Genomic DNA, 27,925 nt, shown 5'->3' on the forward strand with positions numbered 1-27,925 from the left:
AGGTTTCAATGTCTGTCTCATCTTCTCCAGACAAAACAATAGAGAACAAATTCACATTCAGTGCACTTACCAAAACACAACCTGCTAGCTCAAGCACAGAGGCCTTTCGTTTTCATTTTGGACGCACGGTAAATCCTGACTTTTCCTCTTTGAATAATTCACAGGAAAGAGTGATGCTTGAATGGCTTATTGGAATGTGAAAAGCTGAGACTACAAATAAGTTATTTTCTCCCAAAGTAACATATGGTGAAAGAGTAGAACATTTTACAGACAAATCCAATCTGACTGCTGCAGGAAAACATAGATAAAAGCTTTGATAATTGTGATTTCAAATTTATTAGCAGTTCTGCTTCGGCTCAGTTGGAAAATAAAGAGAGAAGAGGCTAACCGGAAAGTGGCACCACTAAACAGAAATGTTAACAGCTGAAAATGAAAAAGCAAGAAAAAGGATTTACAAAAACTGTCCATGGTCCTTTTCTATGTGAACTGTAAAACAGTCCTGAGGTCTACGGGTTGGCAAAACCTCATTCAGGCGTAACAAAACAAAAGTAATCTCGGATTAATTCGATGAAATTAAATCCGCAGCATCAAAAACATGTCCACTGTAAAGACATAAGAAAATGTACTCGGGCATGAAAAGTGTTTTCCCCCACACAAACATAAGCTGACATTTAATGTACCACAAAAAGAAAAAAAATCATGCAACAAATTACTAGTGGGAATTAAGAGTTCTTGAATTGTTACATGAAGTGATTCCTCGTAATAGTTTGTGTACAGACAACTGTATCCATCATACTTTTTAACTAAACATAATTCAATAGGCCTTTCCAGTTTGACTGTTACCATTTTAGATGATGCAAAAACATTGCAGTACTCCAGCAATCTAAATGACGTACTAAATATTCAAAGTTTTTGTTGTTGTTTTTTTAAACCATCCTTGTAGAGTTGTCCATGTAAGTGGCTTAAAACATCGCATCAGCGGACTTGAAGTTACTTATTGCAACACACACGAATGCCATAGAGACCATCATCATACCCGTGTTTCAAAGTGCATAGACGTCTGGGACCGCATACCAACCTGTGATGCTGCATCTGAAACCAGACTGACAAAAAGACTTCAGTTGCAATGTTTTAAGGTGGCATGATACATTGCACTTCAAAAATGACCAACGTTATTTGCAGGCTTAAAAACAAAAAGCATACAGCCTGAATCCAAATCCAAACTTAGTTGCTTAAAATTCACGTTGGTTGATCCTACATTTATTCTCTATTACTTGCACGACTTTGTAAAAAAAAAGAAAAAAGAAAAAGAAAGGGTTTCATCAAATAGCAATGTTTTAGCTGAGACTCTTTAGGTGTTTGTTATTAAACACATTGCACTCCTGACACTCGCAAAACGGAAATGCAGAACCTAGCAGACTGCATTCACTCCTGAAATTCCCTGAAGATATTTACTGGTACAAAAGAAAATAAACGTTCCTAATTGGCCCCAGCTCATCGCCTTCATCTTCTTGCATTATTTCATTGAGAGGCTATACGGTAGCGCACGCCTACTCGCCAGGTGACATTCCATTCCCCGTCACTGACTACTTCACATTAGCTGTTGAAGTGAAAAGATGCACTCAACAGTAAAAGCAAACCGCATTGCATAAAAACCTAGCCGAGTACATGTATGCCTTGTCTACGTCTCCTCTAAGGTGAGGTCATTTTTTTATTCTCGTCAGTGATCCGTCTTTATCATCACAAACACTTGTATGTGCCGAGCAACACTGCAGGCTGGGTGTGGGCAGCACCAGCCCAGCCATATTTAACTTACAGCTTTTGGCCTCCACCTAGTTTAGTCTCATGCCATGCCTCATTTCAGAAGCTTCAGTAAAAGCCTCACTTAGATTCTTTGACTAATGAATGTAGAACCATCTTTAGGTTTAGAAGTCAAAACAGGAGGTGAATGTGGCCGTCACACTGCTTTCCTCTCCTTCATCGGTTGTAAACATGCAGGCTGCAGTTAGGGCTCCATGTAGGCAGTGAGGGGCTCAGAGGCACACGCCATTCAGAAGATGACGAGAGGAAACTGGACTGCTTCAGGATCAGCATGGTCAAGGGTTCGCGTCGGGTTTACTGTTAAAGTTTGTGGTTTGACAGGAATCTGCTGAACAAGGATCAGTTCTGTCCTTCTCTGCTGCCTTTGAGCAAAGCTGCTGTGCTGGCTGTTGTTGTTGTTGTTGTTGTTCACACAGCTCTTCTTCTTCCTCTTCCTGAAGAAACATCTCCTCTTTCTCCAAGACAAACTCCAAGGTGGGCCCTCTGGCTGATCCGTCCTCCAGCTCCTCCTCGTCTGCCAGACGGAGTTTGATATTCATGCCGAGAGTTTTTTTGGCCTTATCTAGACAATGATATGCAAAATTAGAAAAAGAACAGAGAGAAGAATTACAATTTGACTAAAAAGGCCTTTTCATGGGATTTGTTGACAACTATAATATATCAATACAACTGTCCTTTAACCTTCCTCCTCCTGCTCCTCACCATGTCCCAGCTGCCTCTCCTTGGGCAGCAGCAGCACATCCACATTGTGATGTTCCTCCAGAGCCTCTGTGAGCACGGCCCCCTCGTGGCTGAACAGGAAGACCAAAGGCAGGGTGATGTCTTCAGTGGAGTCGCCGTCTCCAACCATCTGGAAGAGGGGAGTATCCACGCTATTACTTCCCTCGCGGTGGTCTGAGAAAAGAAATAAGGGAGTCATTTGAATGATTTAATTTCCATGAGGTCCAGCCTTTAGTATTAGGTATTCATTGTAATCTATGAGGATTGAGGTAGACTTAAGTTCCTCTGGTAATCATCCTCACCTATAAAGATGACTCCTATGGCCCCTGCTTCCTGCAGCCAACGGGCCTTCACAGCAAACATGCAGTCACCACGCAGTGCCAGAGCGATATGCCCTTTAAGTGCCACTGCACTATCTATTGGCTCGCATGCAGTGTACGGAGAGGCTCTCACTATGCTGCCCTTCACCTGCGGCACAAGAGTTTCAGTGTTATTGCAAGTTATTGTAAGTTATTGTGTTGAGACAAAGAAGTGCAAGTGAAACAAAACGGGTAACATTTGCATGGATCAGAAAATAAATGTTAATGTGATTGTTAGTCAATACTTTGGCCTTGGTAAGATCCATCATTTTGCTGAAAACTTATAGATTTGATAACATTCTATTATTTGGTCATCTTATCATCAAACACATGTTTCTTTCAAAAGCAACAGGACTTGTTGGGCGCCTTGGTGTTGACACTGGATACTTTATTATGGTCACATTGGACGCTCACCCCGTGCTCCTGCTTGGTGAGGTCCATCCCAAACGTGGCAGGTCCTGCTGTGAGGACTGTCCTACCCAGGAATGGGGGGGATATGAGCTGAACCACATGGGGCAACACTTCCTCCTCCTCCATGGTGTGGTTCACCTCTGCCACAAGTTTGACCCGGTACACTGCTTTATGCTCCTAAAAGGGATTCACATATAAAAACTGCCATTTATATTCGATATTTTACCACAATGTCAAGTGACTGGTTTTAGGAAAGAAAAAGATTCTGTGACAATGTTATGCTACAACGAGTTACATTTGTATCCTGGTTTATCAGGGACTCTGGGCACTGGGATACTGTAAAGATTAGTAGCCAACATTTCAGGCATTATTTCTACAGCCATGTGTGTATTTATCATTGTGACCCAATGTTTACTCCATAAAGGTTGCTCTAATCCCAATGCTTATATACCTTTTAAAGAAACACAATTAAATGGTGAATGCATTTACTGGGATTGAATGATTTATTTCCCCCCTTCACTGTTGGGACACCTCATGATACCAGATAATATGTATTGTTTAAGTAAACACAGGACTAAGCATATCTCTCCTGATAAGATGATGAAGTAATGGCTCAGTGCCTTGTTATTTGGTTCAAAATGAGGAGAGTACAAAGTAACTAAAACACCTTCCGACTTACGGTTTGTCCTGCAAAGACCTCATTCAGTGGGGTGAGAGAAATCCCCATGCTCTTCAAGAACTCCACTGGCTCCATCTCATTATCATGGAGCGGGAGTTCAATTTCCCTGTAAAGTACAAACAGCAAAGTTCTAATTTAAATTTAAGTGAATTCACTCTAAAACTGGAGATCCCCTAGAGACCGTGCCCATCTTCAAACCTGATCTTTGCTTTAATCTCAACTGTAAAGTGTTGTGACTGTATCTTGCTCTGTTGTGATGTAATTGCAGGGACAAAATCTCTCCCCCGACAGACAGACAGGAATACAATCACGTCGCAAATTACTCTAAACCACCTCTGTGGTAGTTTATTTTACCATGATGACTCGCAAGGTAAAAGAGTGGCGTAGTCATTTAGGCACTTGTTAGCAACCGCCTATTTCGAGACGTGTAAAACATTTTAGCTTCTAAGGGGATTTTTACTGAATTTGTTTTGAATGTTGTAGAACATTTGGGAATTTCTTCAGCTTGTGTTAACGACAGACCTTTTGCCTTCTAACCAAAAACCCATAAAACTAATTGACTTAGACGAGTGATCTGGAAGTGCAACAATGCTAACTCATTCCTTGGCTTTAAAACTCTTTGATGCAGCACTCCATAGCTGTTGCGGATGCTAATCAACACACCTGACAGGTGAGGGGTGGAAGGCGCGTCCCACTCCAGTGAGGTACTTGTAATTGTCCCGTATGGTTTTGGCGAATGAGGGGTTGTTGGGAAACAACGTCTCCATGCTGGGGCAGGAGTGTGTGAACATATCTTCTTCTATAGAAGCAGGAACAGGCTCCTGAAGCACAGAAACATCAATTGATCATAAAACACGTTCAGCTCATATCGTAAAAAATTTCAATTCACATCAAATTAACGGTATAAATGATGTCAAATAAATTTAATTAAACGACTATTCATACTAACCAGCTAGTCATTAACTACACTTTCTACAAATAATGTTATAGAGTTAAGCAGAGGTGCAGGTGACTTTTTTATTTGTCGCCACACCACATCCACGTTGTTTGATGACGCCTCAAAGCTTTTATAACTACGGCCTTTTAATTGTTCTGACCGCAAATCTAAATAATAATAACAAACATTTTAAGAAAAAAGGTCCTCTGAATAATTCAGTGATCGGGCCCTAATAATAGTAATAACAACTTTATATTGTCATAATATCTAATATGGTTAAAGTCATTCATGAACCAACTTCCTTTTTTTTGACTCGTGTGCTCTGCTGAGCTTTGAGTCTGTTCCGTGATTCTGTTCCGTGATTCTGTTCCGTGATTCTGTTCCGTGATTCTGTTCCGTGATTCTGTTCCGTGATTCTGTTCCGTGATTCCGTTCCATGATTCCGTTCCATGATTCTGTTCCGTGATTCTGTTCCATGAGTCTTTTCCTTTCTCTACCTGGTTGTCACAATCCTAAAATTATAACTTCTATACGATACCTGCCATAAATATCATGATACCCGATACCAGAATTCAATACAATACCATAAATACGATATACCATAAATGCGATACTGGTATATTTATCTACAGTAGTAATAAAAAAAATTAAAAAATGTTTAAAGCCGAAGACGGTCTCAAAAGCTCCGCAACTCGACACGTCCCATCAAAGATGTTTTATTGTGAATATCACCACATCATATTTTCTCCGTGTCTCACTCCAATCTCATAAACGCCGGCCGGCCAGTTGACCCCCCCCCCTACCACAAAACAAAAACTCTTCGGATCTACACTATTCACGTGGACGACCTATTTTGATTTCAAAACGGCGAATTTCGCCGAAAGCTGACAAGTTTGCAGGCATGTATAATGTTTGAACCTGTGTTTGTGAAAAAGTGAGAGCTCTCACCGTATTGTTGCTCTGACAGGGCGGCTGGGTGATGGAGAGAGAAACAGGGAGGAGGTGAGCCTCCGTGGTGAAGATGTAGTCGTCAATATCGATGGGAAGCTGACTCTTATCCGTAAACAGCAGGTACAGGTATTTAAACATCTCAGCCAGAAAGAAAGAGTCCATCCTACACACACAGAAACATACACATGCACAGAGACACTTATCACACATTCAGAAGGGATATTTTGTTTCCATAACAACAGTTATTTGATCACATCTTCTGAGGTTGCTCATCCAAATGAAATGTGACATTGTAAACGTGCGTGTCATGGCATTTGTATACCTGTCTTCATGTATCCCAGTGCGGACGTCTTGCACAGCAGCAAAGCCGCAAGGCACCCGGGCGTAGGCGTTGAGCTTCTCCACGATGGACTGTCCCACTCTGAGGTAGTAGGGGTCGCCAGTGGCCTGCAGAAACCAATATATAATCTCGACCACACAGCTCATAAAAAGCTTTGTGTGTGTAAAGTGCAGGAGTGGAGCAGGTTTGTTATTTAGCCTACTTATAACGGACCTGACTTTTCTAATTATTAGTAATAGTACATTTGAATAGTATTATAGTGTGTGTGTATTTGTCTGTCGATGGCACTGGCCTGTCACCTTATAGAGGTAGTAGGTGCTTTCTGCAAACTCTGGTCTCAGTAGGTGTTGGCCCCAATGAACTCTAAACTCTGTCGTGAAAGCCTGCAGGAAGATGAAGCACAGGAAGCTAAAGAGTGACACTGGCCTCTTAAGTTTTGTTTTGTTTTATATTAACTAACAGATTTCATGAACAATGGGACAAAGAGGCTTAGCCGCAAGACATTTCCATTTATTATTCCTTTACTTGGTGTAATGTAACAACTAAAAGTATATATTAACTCAACTCAATGAATCTAATATAAAAGAAATAGCAGACATTTACATTTTAATACCGTTTTGAGTTCATTTAAATTTCCAGAAAACGCACAATAATGCAATGTATAATTATATTGTGATTAACAATTATTTATACTGAGACATGTCATTTTATCAATATTTACCAACCCAAATTAGCGTAATATTTTCTATATCCTGCCTATATATGCCCAGTATATGTCATTAAATAAACAAAAACTCAAAGATTGTTTACCTCTGGAAGGAACTTGTGCTGTTTGGTGACTTGATAAAGCATTTCATGAGTCTCAATCGCTGGTTTCAGGTCTCCTCTCAAAACCTGTCAGAACAATCAATGTCACTCGACTCCAGAGACACGTGTGCAACCATTTCTACGCCTTGTACAATGTTTAATGGTAGTAAATGTGATTAATCGAGGATGCCTGACCTGTAAGCCAGGGAAGAATGCCAGGAGAGAGTCCATCCAGCTGCGCACGTTCACAGTGGGGTTGTGCATGTGTACATTAAGCAGCAGAGGAGGCTGACTGATGTACTTCATAATGGCACTGTAGTGCTGTTAAAGAAAAACATGAAACGTGTATTGGCAAACACTCCAACCCACAATCACAATATGAACACAATAGCTAATTATGTTGCAACAGGAGGGACAATACAGCATATAGACGTATATGCAGGCTTACAGTGATAGAGGACTTACAATGTTGAACCTCTCAAGATAAACATTGTCTCCGAGAAGAATGTAGGCCTTCATCAGATATTCATAGTATGAGTCGATACCAGCACCGACTCCACTCTCTGCACACACAGAAGTGAGACGATTAGTATCATATGGTTCATGTAAAAAGCTGTGGAATATGTTTGTACTATACATGTGAATTATTAGTGTGTGGGTTCAGTTTGAATCTCATGTTTTTGCCAACGTTTTGCCTCACCTCTCCGGACCCATTCTGCATTATGGATATTGATGACTGTCCCCACCAAGTCACTTCCCCTCTGTCTCCTCTGCCAGAGGACATCCAGAGCCTTCCTTGCATGTTCCTATCAAACAGTAACAAGTAGTAAATCCTTAAGATGTTTCTAGAAAAACAGTTACATCATCCTTACATGATTATTGATTTCATCTTCCAACAACAGGCATCAGTTATATCCAGCTATAATTTCTGCAAAAATGACTGTATTCTACTCTTATAGCCCAGTAATTTCACAATAAGGCTGTATTACAAAGAGATAAATGTTAAGAGCCCTATCTCTAGAGTGGTGTACGGAGATAATACCTCAAAAACTGAATTTCCTGACAGTCTGCTGAGGGCAGCAAACTCCAGGATCATTGTTCCAGCACATGCTGTGCAGGTGTCCGATTCAGTGCCTGTGCGTGAAAGTGGGTTTAGAACTCCATAACGCAGATTCACCTGGAGAACCAAAAAAGAAAAGACACATTTATCTCGTCTACTTTAGCTTCTAGAAATACACTCAGCTCAAATCATTTCTAGTTATTTACTCAAATAAATCCTTTGTTGTTCATGGTGCACTGACAGTGGAGGAACTATTCTCCAGCAATGCATTGAGTTCAATTCCAGGGCCATCCTTGATAAGATTGGTCAGTCAACTGTCTGTTCCTTCTGCTTATTATACATAGAAAATAGGCCCTGTGGTTTAGAATAAAATAAGAAATACCTTAGGGTAGGGAAGGCCACTTGTGGTGTTAAAGGCAGGCAGTAATCGATGGCCCAGCTCTTTGGCCATGTGTAGGAGCTCATCCCGATACCACAGCATCCTCTCCCCGCGCTGCCGTAGCAGGTCGGCCATCACATGGGCTCCCAAAAGCCCTCTGGAGAGAATTAAAGGAAGGGAGAAAAGAAAGAAAGATTTTAATTTCAACAACCAACTTTCAAAACTGTAATACTTAGATCTTGTATTAGCAATACGCTGTGATGATCTGGAATAATTCTACATTGACACTTTTTATTTATTTTAAATGATTAATGTATTAAAACGAGCATGCGTTTAATAACATGTTTCATACCCTAAAACTCTGATGTTGGTCTCAAACACAGACACCACCACATCGTTGTCAAGGCGTACATCGGTCATGGCCTTCTTCACTGCGTCCTCAAACTCATCAAGCTTGTTTAAAACCTGCACACACACACAGAGACGAATAAATCTACTTTCAAAAAATGGTACAAAAATAGACAAAACAGACTCGGAAATAAAAGCTGATCAAACTACTTCTTGTAAAGAATATAGAGCAATAACTCACCACCAGGGTATCAAGCGTGTCGATCAGTGTGAGGGAAAACCTACAGAGAAGATGGACGACACGTTATGAAGAGAGTCTCTGGCACAGCAGGGTGGAGCTGATGTCCCACTTCATCATTGATCCAGTTTCATATTTATGAACCACAGACTATGAAATGTAAAATATTTGCAGTAAAATTACATTATGCAACATGCATGGTACATAAATGATGTATTGCACTGCAAGTCTGTGATTTACTGCCTTCTTGTAAATTAATGTGTATTACATCTACATTCACTTGCATATTTGCTCCCATACAAATGTATTCTGGATGTTGATTTGGTTATTTATCATAAAATAGAAATACTATCAAGGTTTTTCAATCATAAAATATAAATTTTCATCATAAATATAATGCAAAATACAAATGCATTCTATTGTAAATCCAAAGCACGAGATTTAGTTTAAAGTATTTTTTGTAATAACAAAATGTGCAAACAAATAGAAATATAATGCTTTATTTTATAATTTAGCATAGATAATGATATAACACCTTTTCTTCTTTGGTTATATTACTATCTTTAAACATTCTCATTAAAGAGGGAATCTTGAAAGCAGGCAAAAGATATAACGTATAAAACAACTGGACAGAATCAAGCAAAGTTTATATAATGTAGTTTCATTTTTATACCCAGCAAATTAGGAGTTTACAAAGCAACTGTGGCACAGTTTTATGAAGCAATGCTCTTAAAACACAAAGCACTCGAAGCTAGTTACTGTAAATATTTATTAGAAAAGTGTGTGACTGTGCGTACAACTTAGATTTCAACTGATAAATAAAAAATACATGACTGGTTTGTTTGAGGACATTTTACTGAACTCACTTCCCCAAGGAGTCATCTATGTCCCCTCTATTGGGCTCCTGGCCACGGACTCTCCCCCTGCAGCTTAGAGGCATGAGCTCATCTGCTGGATAGGCATATTTCTGCAACACAAACAACAGTTACTGTCTTCAAGCTTCATTTAGCAGAAAAGGTGTCATTAAGGAAAGGTGGAGGCTTGAAAATTCTCTAGGAGGGAACAGAAACTAGCAGCCTGAAGCCGAATACCCAGAGAGAACCCAGTGTGTGAGAGTGGGTGATGTTCCATCATCTACTCTAAGATCTACCGTGGGAGTACGCCAGGGTTCTATTTTGGGACCCCTTTTATTCAGTTTATACATTAATGATTTGCCAGGTGTGATATTCAAATGTATGCTGATGATACAGTGATTTATGTGCATGCAAAGAACAAAGAACATGCTGCACTTAAACTCACGTCCATAATGACAAATTTAACTAAATGGATTGAAAATTCCTGCCTTCATCTGAATGTTAAAGACAGTTTGAATGTTCTTCACAAAGAGGGCTTGCAAAGTGTAACTGGAGCCAGAGGATTATGTTGCTGGTAAGAGGCTACAGGTGGTGTCTGATTTGAAATATTTAGGCATTTTTATTGATTCTAATCTCTTTTAAAAAAACAGGTAAACCATGTGATATAATGCAATGATTGGCCCCCATCTGACCTATTGCCGAACCAGCTGGGCACATGCCAGCAGCATAACATTAAAATATATTCACATTCTCCATAAACAAGCCATAAAAACACCATCACTGCAATATTCTCACAAAACTTGTGAGTTGGGAGAACTGATTCAAGCTGTTCTTAACCAGATGACCCTGATAAATGCCAAATGCCAAAACGACCTCTTCAGCTTTCCAGAGCTTCCCTCTTATAAATATTTTTTTTTTAACGTACATCAAAGTGAAATCCTTACCATGTAACTGCCGTAAGCATGGTCAAACATTTCAATAATCTGGTCCCTGCAAAAAAAAGGAAAAATATTAATGAATCAAAAGCTAAAATGGCAATCACACTGTAAAAGTTGTCACAAACACATCTAAACAGCATTGTATATTTCTGTCTAGATATTGTTTTACCTGATAACAGTCTTCTCTTCTGGTGTCATGCTCTGGCTCTCTTGACATGTTGCCCAGCCAAGAAGACTGGTGATCAGTAAGGTCCTCAGCAACATCTCAGTGCCAGAAGTGTGGACCAGATGCCAACACAGTTTATTTCCTTTTCTCTTCATGTAGTCCTGTTTGAGTTTAAGCTGCTATACAGACAAATAAACTCTGGTCCTTAGTCCAACGCCTACAGAGTCAGCAGGCACAGCTGTCCTCCTTCAAAGCCCCGATCATCCTCATTCAGGTAGGAGTCGGCTGCAGAGTTCTTGTTAGCTTCCTCCCAGCCCCATGTCCATATGTCCACTGTATTGTTGTGAAGCTGATGCAGGACTGTTAAGACCACAACATGCCCACAGTGCACTTCAGCTGGCCGTATCCGTGTCAACAATAGAGGCAGCTCGCTCCCGCTGAATCTCGATAACAAAGACTGACCACTTAACACTGACTTGATGTAACTGCACGCGTCTTGTTAAATCAATAACAGTGAAGAAATATTACGACAAATATTTAGGTCGCAGCGCAATCGAGAGACAGTGTCGCTAGAGCTTGCTAGCCAGAACAGGGTTGGGAGGGTCCATGATGCTAGCTAACGATAACAAGTTCGCCCTCTTAGCTAACTAGCATTAGCGTAACGGCTAAATACAGAAGTAAAGCAACACATATGTTGGTCTCAAAATAAATGGTTGACTTGAACTTTCAATTGACTGTCATACAGTTAAATGGTCAACGACACGTCGTCAAGTATCACTGCTGCCATACGGTACCATGACGTCGATACCGAGCTGTCAAAGAGCGGACAGGCGATTTTGCTACCCAGGATGATCTAATTAGGGTTAAATTTGCCCTCAGTTTAACATTTAAGGGAAGCTTTAGTCCCACGTAGGATAAGGTGAACTCTCCCCTTCAGCATGTAACACTCCTCATGCGGTTGACTGTATTCGATGTGGTGTATGCTTACGGTTGCAGTTGGACAAGTAATGTATTTCGGGTTATTGTCCAGACAGAAGGAAGATCCCCTGGCAAGCTGAGTTCAGGGCATAATACCCACTCTCTATAAAGACTAGACACGCGTTCAAAGTGGGTGGAGTCAAATAGAAGGGCGGGTGTGTGTGTGGGGGGGTATGAGTAGTATGGAAGTCCATTTTTTAAAGTTAAATAAATAAATAAGATGAAAATATGAAACGAGAAGTGTAGGATCCGATACGCGCAGATCCTAATCATTCTTCCTGGTCAGGGCGGGTCTTATGAACGTCCGGAATTATTTAAGTGAACACAGGATAATGTTAGCTCACTGGTGGAGAAATATAAAAATGATAAAACAGCTGTCAACCACACAACTATATAGATTCTAATTAACTGGAGAATATATCTTGTTCTTGTTCTCAAACCCTTGAATATAAATAGGACCCCTTGAAATCGGATGGGGAAATGTAACTCAGCAACAGTGCGAATAAGTCAATCTATCTAAAGGTCAAATGATGTCATGTCTGTGAAGGCCCTCTGAGGCAAATTTGTCATTTGTGATTTCGGCCTAGACAAACTAATTTTAATTGAATTGAATAGTCAGAGAAGTACCAAGCTGCCACAGCACCACCACTAGATGTCAGAGTGTATTTGGTAAATGATAGTTTGTAAGGTTCTGTGATGCTTGAGTTAGATTCTGTTTTATGGCTTTTCAATAATAATAAAAAATTATTAAAAGGGGTCTGAAACTTTCCGTACCCACTGTATATTTAGTATTTCCCAATACATTTGTCTGAAAAGACCAAACCCCCTCAACATGACGATGAGATTTCTAACTGCCTCAAACTTTTTTTGAACAAGAAACATAAAACATGTTCTTAAGTCTTTAAAGTTATGCTGTAGTTATCTGTCTCCATATATATGTAATTGTTATTCCATGTTTGTTTGTTTCATTTATTGTACTTTTTACTGAACTATATTTAAATCAGCAGAGACACAACTGAAGAGCAGGAATAGGATATTGTTGTCAAATGTTTTCTCCTTTTTGTCTCATTTTACAGCTGAAGCATCCCCAGGTGTAATGAAGTCACTTCCCACGGTGAGCAGTGCTTCCCTTCGGGTAGACCTGTGTTTGTTTACATCACGTTCTTGCGCTGCACGCTGCCTGCACATGCGTCCTCTTATTACCGGGTGTGTGAGAATAAAGAGAGTCAGGATCTGGAGTTTTGTGTCTTGTGTCCTTTTTTTATTTTGAAGTCCCCCTCGTGCGTACACGTCCCAGACGTGACGGGGCAGAGCAGTGACTGCGCATCAGAGAGGAGGAGTTTATGAAAGAATCGTCTCTTGTTTCCAACTTCCTCCAGATAAAAAAGGGCGTTGACCATTTTCAACTTCTCTGAAAGGTGTGGCGATTTTGGGACCTGGTGAAATTCCTCCAGTGCCCTCACTCAGGTAAGAAGGCGGTTGTCTGACTTGTGATCGCAGTCTGTGTGGATGTACACGGAGTTATTCTCTGTGTGTTTCGTGTTTGTTTTGTTTGTGTGCTTAAATGTGCTTATCGAGGAAATGGCATTTAAGTCTGCAGCGGTCGACATTACAATGTTGTAGTTTTCATGTTCTGCAGTTCTAGTCACGTACACGTGTCCACACAAGTATGAAGGCTTGGTCGACCTTTTTTGTGTGATATTTTTTGTATATTATACACGGTAGACATGCAAACACCTGCACACATATTAACATATATATGCACATACCTGTATACCTTAATACATGCACACACATCCATATTGTTAATGTACCCCCCTCTCACTGTTAGGCTTGGTCGACCTTTAACTGTCAAGTTCACGTAAGTTAAAAGGGATTCATATGACTATATTTAGAAGAAAGGATGAGTTTATTTTATCCAAAGTGGATGCCAAACTCGCAGGCATTGAGTCAGAGGATGAGAGTGAATCCTGAGCAGAACTGCTGAGGAAATGTGTGATACTGATACTGTGAGCTTTTACATCTCCCCAGTTTGAGACTTCAACCACAACAATGTCTGTCTGGGTGAGTAGTTGTATTTAAATGAGATTGCTGGCCTTCAACAGAAAATACAGTTGATAATGAAAGCACATTTATTGACTTGTGTTGTAGGACGACTTGGACCTACTCTTGGACTCCCCCTCCTCCCTTACTGTGACAGTAAGTCAAACACACTCTTACCTTTTTAGTTCTTAAGATTATGATGATGGTGCATGAGATGCAATAGTTTGAATAGATAGTGACAATGGGTGGATGTGTGTGATGTTTGTGTGTTCAGTCCAGTGCAAGAGGAACTGTGAAGGACAAGGCCAACTTCAAAGTGGAAGAAGATGTGTCTGCACTAAGGAAAGCCATAGAGGGCGTTGGTAAGTTAATAAGTTAATGAGTCATCACTATCAGTACTCTGCTCTATCAGACCAACATTTGAAGAACTTCAGTCTTATTTTAATGACCGCACACATACGTCTCCTAGTGGGACACGTTTTATATACATGTATAGTGCAGTACAGTCTAAGTGATAAGCCTGTTTTGTGTCTCTTCTCTACAGGTACAACAGAAAAGACACTAGTTGAGGTGTTGACCCAAAGAAGTAATGCTCAGCGTCAGCTTATTGCCAAGGCCTACGAGAAAGCCACAGGCAGGGTATGTAAATGGACTTTTAACGAACAATTCTGAGTGTTTGGACAAAGACAGAGAAAAATGTTGGGCATCAACCTTCCTCCATCAGAAATTAGCAGCTGACATAGAGGGCGACACCCACGGAGACTTTGAGGATGTGCTGGTCGCCCTGGTAACCGATCCTGCCATCTACGACTGTCGGGAAGTCATCAAAGCCATCAAGGTGAGACGGTGAGATGATATATGAACCTGCCTCAAAGCAGAGTGTGTACTGGTCTGCTGGTGCGTCAGTGTTCAAAGAAACCAAACGAAAGGAATCAACGGGAGCAAAGACACCAGTATTTCAAGTTTCATTTATTTAAACAGACTTTATTTGCTTTAGATTGTTTTGGATTCATACTCCCGTTTGGTGTAAGGACCGCTGTAATGTTACCATTCACTTGTGCATCTAAAAGAAAAATTGTGATTTGTATACAGGGAGCAGGGACCACCGAGAGCACGCTGACCGAAATCTTTGCCTCGCGATCCAACAGGCAGATCAAGGTCTTGTCTGAAGCATACCTCGCGGGTAAGCGCTGGTTGTATACAGATTAAACAAACTCCGACTATTGTGAAACAGTTGGCAAATGTTCACCATGAGTCTGGATTGTTGTGAAATCGACTCTATTGTGCCATTTCATTCAAGAAACTGGAAAATCGATGATTCATGATCTGCAGTCGGAGGTCGGGGGAGATTATGGCAAAGCACTGCTCATCTTGGCTGAGGTACAGTATGTTACATTAAAACAGTGACCGCATTATCAACTCGTGAGAATCAGACTTAAAGCACTCAATTTATTGTAGCTCGACGGCTGTAAATGTTTCTATCCCATCTTTAAAAAAATTGAATGCAAAAGAGTCAATCTGAATTGTCGCTAAAAGTGAATAATGATGGATCACTTCTACCCATACAAATGACATGTTTTTCTGGTTCTCCTCACAGGGGAAGAGAGATGAGAGCACCAATGTGGATGCTGCCAAAGCTAAAGCAGATGCTAAGGTATATTTACTTCTTGGAAAAACACTTTGGAGCAGTTTAGATACTTTGACCGATCTGAAGGTGCAGTGTTGGCATACTTGTGTTATTTTGGCATTCTTAGCTCGACTTTTCAAATTCATGAGCAGCGCACACCCTAGTGCAGCCCTCTTGCTGTTTGTTTCATCCTCAACATGAAATGAGCACTTTTTTTACGATGCACATGTATATTCTAACGCTATGTATTTTCACACTTCCACCCTTATCCCCCCCCCCCCCCCCCCAGGCCCTGTATGAAGCAGGGGAAAAGAAGTGGGGAACTGACGAGGGGGCGTTTATTGACGTCTTGTGCCACAGGAGTATTCCCCAGCTTCGACAGAGTGGGTTCACCCCTCACACGCTTGTTCTGTGGCTGCTGATGAAATCAAACGGACCCGTGTGCAGCGATGTTAGCGGCTCTGTGGGGTTTTTTAAATGGTGGTTTGAGCTCGATGCCGACGTCAGCGTGCGTACATGGCCAAACACAATTCTGATGTTTAGCAGGTACCGTGTTACCTTTAGCTTGCATACATTTGCTGATCAGCTCTATACACAAAGAACAGCCGACACTGATGGTGGTGTTTTTGGTAACGAACAAAAGCATCGCACAAACTAAAAGTTTGACCTTATGATGGCGGGATTGGAAAGAGAAATCTAATTTCGTGGAAATCCATCCAAATAAGTTTCTTGATATAATAGATAAGACAGTGGAGCCCCAAAGTTGATGGCCATGACATAGATGATGGACCGATATTACCATCCTCAGAGCACTGCCGCCAGCATAGCTGCACATCTATATTCATAAAAGAAATGTACGTTTCCTTACGTCTGATCTTCAACAGTTGTATTGTTGTGTTTCGGCAGCTCTGGTAGAGTACAAGAATATTAGTAAGAAGACTCTACAGGAGAGCATTGAGAGCGAGATGTCTGGAAACTTGGAGAGTCTACTGGTGGCAGTTGGTGAGACTAATGCATCATACTGTCTGTCTATTTCTAATGCATTATCATTTATAATGCATCAGTCTGCATCACTGTCTATTTCTGACCCTCACATTGAATAGTGATCGATTCACCCCGTTTTACTTTTTGTCTAGTTAAGTGTGTGAAGAATGTTCCTGCATACCTGGCTGAGAGGCTTTTCAAGAGCATGAAGGTAAACATCTGTATCATAATGGCCCTTTAAACCCCTAAAGCCACATTGTTTGGCTGCATCCCGCTCATTTTAGCCATAGCTGACATTGGTATTTGTCTCCTGTGGTGTGGAAAAGAATGCTAAGCCGGTTTCATTGTGGCCTTTGACTAAACATGCACCACTGGTTGAACTGTGTAAACAGGCTCAAAACCATGTGACCGGCTCGGCACCGACAGACGCAGCAGTTACTGCAGGATGATTCATTTATACACACAGGCCAATGTATGCCTTTTGCTTCATTCCCATATGCTCCTTTGTCCAGGGTGCGGGGACCACAGAGTCCGATCTGACCAGGATCATCGTCAGTCGCTCAGAGCTCGACCTGCTGGACATCAGAGCAGAGTACAAGAAGCTGTTTGGATCTTCCCTCTACACCCAGTTAGAGGTCAGTGCACACGCCCAGAGACATGAAGTCACATGTGCACCTCAACAGAAATGTCATGCCATCTTGTTTTGAGAAAGTTGGACAACCGTTTTGTTGGGTTGTTATAAGATACGTCTTCTTAAAACACTTCCTGTCCCTCCCCCACACCCCCCTTTGTTTGTGTAGTCTGAGGTTTCCAGCAGTTATGGCGACACCCTCAAGAGTCTTTGTGGCCAAGACTAACTGCTTCCAACTCCAGTGATGAGCAGCATGTGGCTGCAAGAGGACGACCGGTCACTTTCCGACAGTATTATACATTTGAACTAACCGTCTTGAAATGCTTTTGAATGTGGGATCCAGTAATTTTCAACTGTGCTGTGCAGACTGATTAACGCACACATACAGATTTAAGAAGTGCAGATATGAAAATGCTGTCAAATGTATTTTTGAATTTATAGACATGTTTGTATTCCATGTGACTGCTACCCCTCAGCTCCACATTTATACTCCAGCATATTGTAACGCAAATAAACGGTCATAACTTTCAAATAAAAATTAAGAAAATACTCTTAGTGAACTGAGATACAAGACATGATTATAAAAAAATATTTTATTTCAGGGTTTTGTTTATGTTGCTATAACCGACTCCTACACAGGTCATCAGGACCTTGTCCCCCCCTTTCCTTTCGTCTTCTAGAGGCTTCTGCACTTCGATCTTGAACATGATCTGGAAGAAATCTTTAATGTGTCGCAGGAACTCGATTCTGTAGAGGGTGGGAGGGAAGAAATTCAAAAATGGGAGATACGTAGGATAGGCGTTCACCCCAAGTTGGCTGTTAGTCCTACTGTCAACAAATAGTACACCCTGTCCTCGGTCTTCTCCACGGCGTGTGCGTCACATGACGTAGGTTACCAGCAAAGTCCATCAGTCCAACCTCTACCTTAAATTCTTAAAGCTAACATGTGTAAAATATTCCAATTTAAAAATACAAAAAAAACAATGCAAACATGTCAAGTTGATTTCCTTAGTCTTCAGATAAGTCAGCGTTACCCGAGTAATGAGGAGCGCCTTGTGATGGCACTGCCAATCTTCAGTTATCATAGTACTGTACTTGAGACGGACACAGCACCGGTACCATGATAACTGAAAATGGACAGTTCATAGTCGTCTCCACATTCGTGATTTTAAAGATGTCTGAAATCAACTTTGTATTCTGTTAGTTTTCCATTTGCTTACAAAAACTTGTATAAATCTATTAATTCATCATGCATTCAACAAGCACGGGACTGCACAGCTGGAAAAGTCCGATGATAATACAAGCATGCAAAAGCACTTCATCAATCTGCAAAAAAAAAGAATGATCCAAAGTCCATTGAATGTAACCGTTTTTATTTTTCTGCCCGTTACACAAAACAATTTTCTCACGCATGAATTCCCCATAAACTAGCATTTGCGCCTGTTTATTCGCCTGTTTTTATGTGTTTATTTGTCCAGCATGTCATTCTCCACAGCGGAACAATAACTTTGGAATACGGTCACTTGCCAAGATTAGACAAGTAGAAGAATAACGAAGTGCATCGGAGTCGTAACTTAATACGTGTACTATTGAGTGATGGTGACTTACGTGTATGGCGAGAGGGGTCCGAGCAGAACCTTAGAGACGTCCTGTTGTCCAAGGGTCATCAAGAGCAGAGTCAGGCTTTGATTGGATGAATCCACGCAGCCACCCTAAAACAGAAAGGGGGAGGGGCGATGAGTTTCAATTACAACAACAGAAATATACGTCATGGAGGCGGAGCTGTTTGAAAAGGACTCGGTGACCCCCGGACAGGGAATGGACTCTCAGGTCCAACACTGATAACACTTGCAAAACAGTGAGGCTTCGGTTTAGAGGCCACATGTTTTTCAGCTCTGGCACAAATTCCAGTCTGAAAAACAAATATTAAACTTTATGTAGCATACACTACCGTTCAAAAGTTTGGAGTCACTTAGAAATGTCTTTATTTTTCAAAGAAAAGCACTGTTTTTTCGATAAAGATAACATTAATCAAAAATACCCTCTATACATTGTTAATGTGGTAAATGACTATTCTAGGTGGAAACGTCTGGTTTCTAATGAAATATCTCCAGAGGTGTATAGAGGCCCATTTCCATCAACTATCACTCCAGTGTTCTAATGGTACATTGTGTTTGCTAATCGCCTTAGAAGACTAATATCTGATTAGAAAACCCGTGCAATTATGTTAGCACAGCTGAAAACAGTTATGCTGGTGATATAAGCTATACAACTGGCCTTCCTTTGAGCTTGAAGTACAAAAGTAATACTTCAAATATTAATCATTATTTCTAACCTTGTCAATGTCATCACAATATTTTCTATTCATTTTTCAATTCATTTGATAAATAAAAGTGAGTTTTCATGGAAGACACGAAATTGTCTGGATGACCCCAAACTTTTGAACGGTAGTGTATGTATTTACAGTTCTGTTGCCTTTTTAGAACCGTGATCATTTTCTAAAAGTGCATATTATGCATTTAAATCTTCTAAAGTGGGTTGTTAAAAACAATATATATTTATTGTTATCTTTCGACAACATGTTCTCTTCCTTTTCTTTAAAAATGCTGCATTGTCCGGCCCCCTCTGACCTTCTAGTCTGTTGCCATGGACTTCGCCCTTTCTTTGACATCTAAGACATTTAGAGGACAGAAGATTGACTCTGTATGAAAGTGATCACACGTCGTTGTGATCACTTGACCTCAGCTATGTGCTAGGATTCCCCAGCCTGTACGAAGACGAGCACCCAGAGCATGTTAGAAGCCAAATGAAAATTAAATTGCCCGCCCGTCTGTGAATTGTAAGCTAAAAAAAATCTGTTTCTTGAAGTGTGCATTCATTCTAACGAAGTATGCATGTGGCCCAGTATTATGGCAGAGTGACAGCAGGAATAATTTCAATTACATAATTACATGACCCAAAAGGAGACGTTGTTTGTATTGCCTTTCCTGCCAATGAGGCAGAGCTTTTGCATTCCATCTCAATGAATGAGTTTTATCAAACTTGGTATGCTGTTAAAATCCTTAACAAATATCTCATGACTTCAACTATACAATCTTACAAAAACCTACACCTCCTGCACAAATTAGTTCCACCATTTTACTCATTCCGTCAAGCGCATCCATCTGGAATTTTTCATATTTCTACATCGAAGACATTTCTACTGATCACAATTTGCCTCCAGTAGAAACATTACCAATTCTTAAATGTGGGAAATGTGAGAGGGTGTCATCGTCGTTGGATAAAACCTCCTTTGAGAGCACATTTAGTTGACCATTGAAAAAGTGTTGTGTCAACTTGACCTTTTCCATTTTCCCGGAAATGTCTGGTTTCCCACTTTTTGTTCGGTATCCTTTTCAATAAGCGGCTTAATTTCAGTAAAACACGAAAAATAAAATGCATCAGTGCCATCTCTGACAGCTAGATTCAGGCCTCTGAGACCAAACAGCAACCAGCCACGAGGCCCTCATGGGAAAAGTCCCATGAATCCTTCGAGCCACTGCAACCCCCTTTCAAACAAACGGGGGAAAGAAACTAGGTGTAAACAGGCCAACTAAGGAGGTATCCATATTTTGTATTTGTTAGTTTAACATTGAACATTTACATTAGTAGAAAAACCTCATCCTGAGATTATTGAGAACAATAAACTGAAATACTTTGATTACATGACAAAACTCCCAACACAAAAATACACGCAGCCAAGTTGGTGCCATCTTGGATCACTTAATATCAAAAACTCAACAAAATTGGAACCACTCACGTCAGCTCGCGTCCTGTGTTGATGTTGCTTCCAAAAACAAAATGTCCATCATGTAGCTTTGGTTTACTACAAGAAGACGGTACTGATTAACCTTTAAACAAACAGGACACGGGATACAGAGGGCACATGCCCTTTCATGCGACTCCAGCTAATCTCCTTTACTTTCTCGGTTAAAAAGAACTATTCAAACAAAAGAATCACTCTTCTCAGCTCTAGTGATCACCCTGTCCTCCTGCTGCAGTTAGGGTATTAAAATAAGCAGTTATTCAAAGACTATCTACCTTTTCTATCAGCAGCTGTATACATAAAAAAGAAAATGTAACTCAAAATGTTCAGTCCACCCTCAGTGGCTGCTCGAGAGAAGCGTGAGCTACCCACTTGGATGCGTCCAACAATATTCCTGTGTCAGAGCTAATCAGCACCACCCTGACCAGCTAACTGGACTCACATGGCTCTTCTGAGGGGGCTGAGGGGAACATGTGGAGGCAAACTCAAGTCACACAATCACTGGATCTAATTGGACCAATTCTGATGAGGTGAGCTCTTTTTCCTCCGATTATGTGACGTTATTTTTGCCTGTATCCGTTTTACTTGCAGCCAAGTAAGTCAGTCTTACAGCTACTACTGTAAGTCCCGCCTGGGGAAACACTACACGGGCAGAAAGATATGGAAACATATGGGACTTTTTATCCGGCCTCAAACATCACCGTAAATCACCTCTCAAGAAATCTCATTCATCGAGCTTGTTCGGACAATCGCTCTTCAGCTGACGCGTCCCTTAACTGCTGAAATGATGACTCACTTTTGACCTCTGCACAGACATATGGGATTTAAATTGATGTTGTTTCAAATTTCTGCTTTTAATCATAATGGCTCTTTCATTCTTTTTTATTTTATAATGAGATTGTTCACGTGTGGGTTGTTGTCAGCCTCTTCAGCCTCAGCCAAAAAACATTGTGAGAAAGTGGCATGTAACAAAAGTGTCACGAGGAACGATAAATCAGAAGCTGTAAGTCCTGACGGGACAAGGAGCCTCTTCTAAAGCAAGGCTCACATTTTTTCTACATAGACATATGTCAATGATGGCTTAATTCACCAAGCTACAGCCTGCAATCGATGGAAGCGGGAAAATGCATGACCCAAACATTTGATTTAAATGGAAATGCCATTTTTTTTTTTTTTACATTGAGGTTCTGCCCATGAACTGTTTCCCAGTTGAATTCCAGACTGGAGTCATTCCTGGAGAATGCTGGCAGACCAGGGCAGCATGGCATAATGTGTCCTGACCGTCTATGTCAGGTATTCCCCCAGAATTTTGATTTGTCCGGGACAAGCTGAAAACTGATGCTTCAGCTGCTGTGTGACCCGTCGCATCCTCCAGTGATGATGGAGGTGTTCTAAAGTTTACTTGAGTGAGTTGAACTGAAGCAGAATCATAATAGTGCAATCCACCAGGTGGGAAATCAAAACCGCACAAGAGGCAACAGATAACGTTTGACTGTGAAGTCTGTTTACTACATTAAAGTGGCCGCTCTGCATTTGAAGAAAACGCATCCCTTCAAAAGTATCCAAAAAAACATTGGATGTAATCTGTAAATCAGACTTTAGGGAGATGAGTCCAGGCAGGTGACCAAAATGGCTGCTTCAATTAGGCAAATAAAGCAGGACACAAGTGGAATTTTGAATGGCAGTTTCGTTGTAGATAAGTAAGGCGAGGAACGAGTTGTAGTATCAGAGCCACTGAAACACAAACCATGAATAATAACGTCTGTTGGAATGCTTGCAATTTAAAGTGAATTTATCCTCAGACAAAGGCCAGCATGAACACGTCTCCTAGGTGTAGATCATTAGACGGAGAGCTCGGAATGAATAGACCATTAACAAGCACACATGTAGTCGTGTATTAACAGCACCACAGGGCTGCAAGACAAATCAACGTAACCGGGAATTTTTCGGTCTCAATGTAAAAGAGGGTTCAACATTATAACCAAAGAAAGAAGATCCTGTTGGTCGGGTTGTTTTACAACTTTTTCCTCTCGATGACCCAAACGCATGTGCATCTCACGCGCACCAGAACCCCGCAGGGCTTATCCATCTATCTATATTATCCCTATTTAAAAGCAATGTTTTATTTCTCATAAGAAAGCTATCTAGGACTACGGTGTTTGAATGGTGCATAAACAGGAGCACATATTAACATTTTAGTATTTATATAGAGAGTTTATTCTACAATATAACCTATGTGTGATGCATGTAATCAGTATACCCTGTAATACAATGTCTTGCCTTTTTGTAAATGCTTTATCACAAAGTATTATTGTATATTGAGGAGAGACACTTCTGCCTATAAAGCACATTCTTAAATTAAACCCAAAAGCCTCCCCAAAAGTAAAAGTTAAAGAGAATACGTCGCTTTCTTCCCCCCTCCCAGTGATTGAATCGCGAGCACGTTTAACAGTCACAATGCAGTTTGTGTTTGCTAATCCTCTCTGGTCTGCCTCGCTACATTTAACCTTTATTTTACTAGATAGCCCTTGGAGATTAAGTGAGTCCAGACTGGGACAATAGAATTAGGTCACATCAGCATCAGATTGTTCCAGGTTTGTGTTGCTGTCCTCTGTACTAATAGTTAGCAGGCCCCAGTTTGGAGAAAGAGACAGGAGTACCATCATGGGAGCAAAGCAGTGTACTGATGTGGTCAAGGGCAGCTGAAAAACTTATTTTAACCTACGAAAAAGTTTAGTCCACACTGTAATTAAAATATATTCCTCAAGGGACAAAACTGAAAATTATTTATTCTGTTTCGTCAACTAAGTGTGGTGATTTTAAAAGAGAAGTACTCTAAAATTAAGGAACAGATCATTTTAGTTCCAAGTTGCTCTGCTTCCCCTGCCCGCAGTAGTACATTGCTTTGCGGCTGTGTTGGTACTTCAGTCAGTTTCTCCAAACTCAGGGCATGCTGACCATCTACTGCAGGTAGGATGAGAACTTCATACAACCTCAGTTGAAAAAAGCCGAACTATCCCTTTAAGTGATGGAGGAACTTTGACTAAGATGAACTTACAGACTAAAATGTAACCACAGACAAAAGGTAGTGAGCCACTCACCCTCACCACTTACAATTATGTTCACTTACACCACAATAAACCAGATCTCAGGCTAAAAAGACTCAGATCTGGAGCTTTGCTTGAATGGACAACGTTACGAGTGTGTAGAACGTATTGAATGTTTGTTTTTTCAATCCTTACCCGATGCACCTCCTCCAAAAGAAGTTTGGCACAGTTCCTGCCGAGGTCCTCTGGAAGCATGGGGTCTCCCTGCCCCTGCGGTGTGGACGACATCTCAGCACTGAGGAAGGTGCCGTTCAGCGTCTCTGCTACCAGGGTGAGACCGAAACCTGGAGACCTGCAGTCACCCAACATGAATTACTTTGTGTCTAGCGATTAATACGCTGGGATATTTGACGGTGTTTTCCCAGGCTATGTTTAGAATAGAATATACACTTTTATTAATCCCCAAGGGGAAATTAGTTCTCTGCATTTAACCCATCCTTAGTTATTAAGGAGCAGTGGGCTGCGGTGAAGCGCCCGGGAAGCAACTGGGGGTTCAGTGCCTTGCTCAAGGACACATCGACTTGCAACTAATGGGGAGAGCGGGGATCGAACCCACAACCCTGCGGTTGCAGGACGGCCCTCTTACCCCACTGAGCTAAAGCCGCCCATATAACCAATATGCTATGGTGTCGGTCCAGTTTGTCAGTATGAATTGTACCTAATGATGGTTTGAGGACTTTTTATTTTTTATGAAAGTTGAGATACTCACTTGCCAGAGTTGGCGCCTTTCATGTGGTCGGTGTAGATGTAAATATCTGGAATGAACTGGTTGAGGACGCTCCTGGTTGAATCCACTATCCTGTTGGCCATCTGAGGAGAAACTCGAACTGAATATCTGAGTTGAGAAAGTCAAGGGGACAAACTTGAGAAACCGTAACGTTTAGTTTTCGACATTCACGATGGGAATCGAAAGCCACTTTTTCAGCGACTCAAATGTGAGGATTTGCTTTGAGAAGGTATTTGGCATTCTGAAGCCATCACATTAGGCTTAAGGATATTACAAGAGGAAATTGTTATTTCGCACAATATCCCTATTTATAACATGAATAATTAATAGATTAGACAACAAAATACAACAGGACTGAAAAGGCTTGTAATTGACCATTTGTGTCACATTAGTCTACAAGTGAAAAGAAAGTCATGACTGAGCATGAGAAGGATACGCCACTCCTCTGATCCTCTTGATCTTTCCTGGGTCAGTCAGCTGCACTGGTCTGATGGTTCTGCTAACAGGACATGAGAAAAATACTTCTCCTCCGCCACCAGGCGCCATACCCCTCTTCACCACCTGAGGGAGCAGTAACAGAGAGTGAGACAAGAGATGGATTGTCTAAAGTTGCATCACTATATTTGAATGTATAACATGACACCATGCTCATCAACAGACCACCAGTGTGTCCTCACCTTGAGATCAAAGCCCTCTCCATCAATGCCAAACTTCTTCATCAGAGGAAGGGCTGTGGCCTTCAGCATGTCGATCTGCAGGAGACAGAGTGTTAACATCCTTAAAACATGCTTCACTAGTACATATTAGAGATGTACTGTTTCCCATCGCAGCAGCATTTATTTTTCCGTGACATCCCCTCTCTTCAGAATCCCCAATAGTTATTTCTGCTTTCTTGTCTGTGCTTGGTTGACATTATACATGTGTTATACAAACGCACACACACAAACATAATGATGCAGTGGCTGAGACTAGCCTGCTATAACATGTTAAAACATGCAAACAAACTCAGGGTCAAAAATGGGTGTGACTCAGAATGAAGAGAACAAATTGCATTCTTAAATATGTAAACCAGAAACTGAGAACATTTTAAGACTCAAGTCTGAATACAAACGTCTGGATTTATTCAAAAACCTGAATGCGTCTTTGCCCTAAATCCATTATATTACTCTCAAACTCCACCTCAGACATACACAGCCTGTGGAGACACCCACATTGTTGGTCTGCACAGACATAACTGAATGACAGGATATGTGCACTAGACTAAGAGCAGTGACCAAGTGGGATGTACCCACAAATTAAATGTTTAAAGAAGTTGACAGGTTTCTTTGCAGAGGCATGATTCAGCTCCACCTGGTGTTCACAAGATATTTGATTCTAAAACAAATCAGAAGGTACTAAAAGTACAAAAATAAATAGTTAGACGGTATTCGAGTGCATGCATGCGTGTGTCCTCACTGTCGGGTCGGCGTGGTCGTTGGTGACGCCCCTCAGTGTGGCCTTTAGAGGAGTCTTCATGAATGGAGCCAACATGAGCAGGGCCTCAAGGTAGTAGCCAACCGAGCGCTGCATGTTACAGTCGTGTTCCACAGAGCCGCCAAGCAACAAGCCGGGCATGTAGAATAACATAGTACCTTATGAAGACAGACACACGGGGACAGAGAGTGAGTCCATAACATAATATGTAGTACTTTAAAGTCTTGCTGTAATGAAGCTGAACATTACTACACCTAACACCACATGCAAAGACTACGTACACATGAGATGTAACATAATGAAAACACTCAATAACTTCTGCTAAAATCCTGGTATTCATATCAAAGATGTCCGTCTCGGTCAGTCTGCTGGTGTTGATCAATCCCGAGCAGTACACGGTATGTTCCTAATGAAAACACTCACCTGTTTGGTTAATCTCTATTTTGGAGCCATTTGTCACTTTGTCTAACAGTCTTATGAAACTGGCCTCGAAATCTGAAAAAGACAGAGAAAGTTATTCAATTAGCTAGTCAAACCAAACATCTTACAACAGCTGAATCTCAGGATTAAATACATGTTTTCTTCCATTTAAGCAAAGTCTGTCACAACTTTAAATAATCAACAAGTTGGGGAAAACAAACTCATGCGGTATGTTGCATACAGTATGTCAAACATATGGATGTAAACAAGTGGATTAGTTAGGTCCTGTGGCAACTTCTGATCAGCCCCACTCACATGTGCCACGAGTCGCTCTAAATAATGAGACACACCTCCGCACACACAGGTTCAGAGCTCTCGACAAGCAAACAACGACATAACTCTGTGCAGCGAGGTAAGATATAATGCATCTCACATCTACACGCTTGCCCCATGGCTTCCCCACATCCGACTCCCAACTGCGTAAGAGCTAGCACGTTAGCCGCCAAGCTAACTGCGACGCCACATGCAGAGTGAAGATGCAACTCACCACGCAGCCCCGGGTTTTCGTCTTTGGACCGTATGTTTGAGATCTTAACACGCTTCCCGCTGAGTGTGGATAAAACTAGCCTCTGTCTGAAGAAATTGCAGCCGTCGTAGGCGAGCCCATGGCTTGCCATGTTATTGTTTCTGCCTGGACTCAGTGGAAATCCACGTGTGTTAGTTCAGGAAGTAGTCGGTGGGAGGCGAATATACGGAAACGCTGGAGGGACAAAAGTGAGTTTTTTAAACGGAACGTCGCTGCTTTCCGCCACGATATGGCGCCAGGAAACCATTCATCAAACCACGGTGGGCGTGGCGAGAGCTTTGGGTCTAAAAGACACATAACGTGATCAAAAATGTAAACACATGGGTTACCGCCATAAATGGCAAGGATTATCTCTATCATCTGTTTTGCAGACTGTAAGCAAATCAAAGTAAACCGGAGATTGCATATCGCTCAAAAAACTCCTTTCTTTTGTTTTAGAGGCTGAATAGAGAGACTGGTTTGTATTCGACCCAGCATGTCTGCATGCTATTCTGCAGGTCTGTCCACGGAGGGGATTAATCACCGCAACCGTGTCA

The 27,925-nt window shown here is 41.3% G+C and overlaps 3 protein-coding genes across 4 annotated transcripts; 1 reads left to right on the forward strand and 2 right to left on the reverse strand.

Moving 5' to 3' along the window:
• Positions 1-312: 312 nt before the first annotated feature.
• Positions 313-11,991, reverse strand: si:ch211-282j22.3 (ER degradation-enhancing alpha-mannosidase-like protein 3). Its single transcript, XM_056433020.1, has 20 exons — positions 11,012-11,991; positions 10,849-10,894; positions 9,917-10,017; positions 9,054-9,093; positions 8,817-8,929; positions 8,468-8,621; positions 8,068-8,202; positions 7,726-7,831; positions 7,491-7,588; positions 7,221-7,346; positions 7,029-7,112; positions 6,518-6,601; positions 6,201-6,325; positions 5,876-6,041; positions 4,654-4,811; positions 3,991-4,096; positions 3,315-3,488; positions 2,844-3,009; positions 2,524-2,715; positions 313-2,383 (listed from the first exon to the last, which is right to left on the reverse strand). Exons 1-20 carry the CDS (start codon positions 11,161-11,163, stop codon positions 2,097-2,099), a joined length of 2,613 nt encoding a protein of 870 aa, XP_056288995.1. The 5' UTR covers positions 11,164-11,991; the 3' UTR covers positions 313-2,096.
• A 1,392-nt stretch (positions 11,992-13,383) lies between these two features.
• On the forward strand, positions 13,384-17,820 carry anxa3b (annexin A3b). Of its 2 annotated transcripts, XM_056433026.1 has the most exons (14): positions 13,384-13,453; positions 14,018-14,050; positions 14,138-14,185; positions 14,304-14,391; positions 14,574-14,668; positions 14,754-14,867; positions 15,122-15,212; positions 15,330-15,409; positions 15,627-15,683; positions 15,946-16,039; positions 16,563-16,658; positions 16,793-16,851; positions 17,153-17,275; positions 17,441-17,820. In XM_056433026.1, exons 2-14 carry the CDS (start codon positions 14,039-14,041, stop codon positions 17,495-17,497), a joined length of 1,014 nt encoding a protein of 337 aa, XP_056289001.1. In that variant the 5' UTR covers positions 13,384-13,453; positions 14,018-14,038; the 3' UTR covers positions 17,498-17,820. The 2 variants fall into 2 exon arrangements, with proteins under 2 accessions (XP_056289001.1, XP_056289000.1); XM_056433025.1 differs by lacking the exon at positions 13,384-13,453 and having other exon boundaries at positions 13,478-14,050.
• Positions 17,821-17,844: 24 nt separating this feature from the next.
• rcl1 (RNA terminal phosphate cyclase-like 1) lies at positions 17,845-27,576 on the reverse strand. Its single transcript, XM_056433022.1, has 9 exons — positions 27,351-27,576; positions 26,807-26,878; positions 26,366-26,541; positions 25,588-25,662; positions 25,347-25,471; positions 24,893-25,018; positions 24,319-24,475; positions 18,880-18,983; positions 17,845-18,018 (listed from the first exon to the last, which is right to left on the reverse strand). Exons 1-9 carry the CDS (start codon positions 27,478-27,480, stop codon positions 17,865-17,867), a joined length of 1,119 nt encoding a protein of 372 aa, XP_056288997.1. The 5' UTR covers positions 27,481-27,576; the 3' UTR covers positions 17,845-17,864.
• Between the last annotated feature and the right edge of the window lie 349 nt (positions 27,577-27,925).

The sequence above is a fragment of the Pseudoliparis swirei genome, chromosome 15 (assembly GCF_029220125.1).
Source record: "Pseudoliparis swirei isolate HS2019 ecotype Mariana Trench chromosome 15, NWPU_hadal_v1, whole genome shotgun sequence".
NCBI lineage: Eukaryota > Metazoa > Chordata > Actinopteri > Perciformes > Liparidae > Pseudoliparis > Pseudoliparis swirei.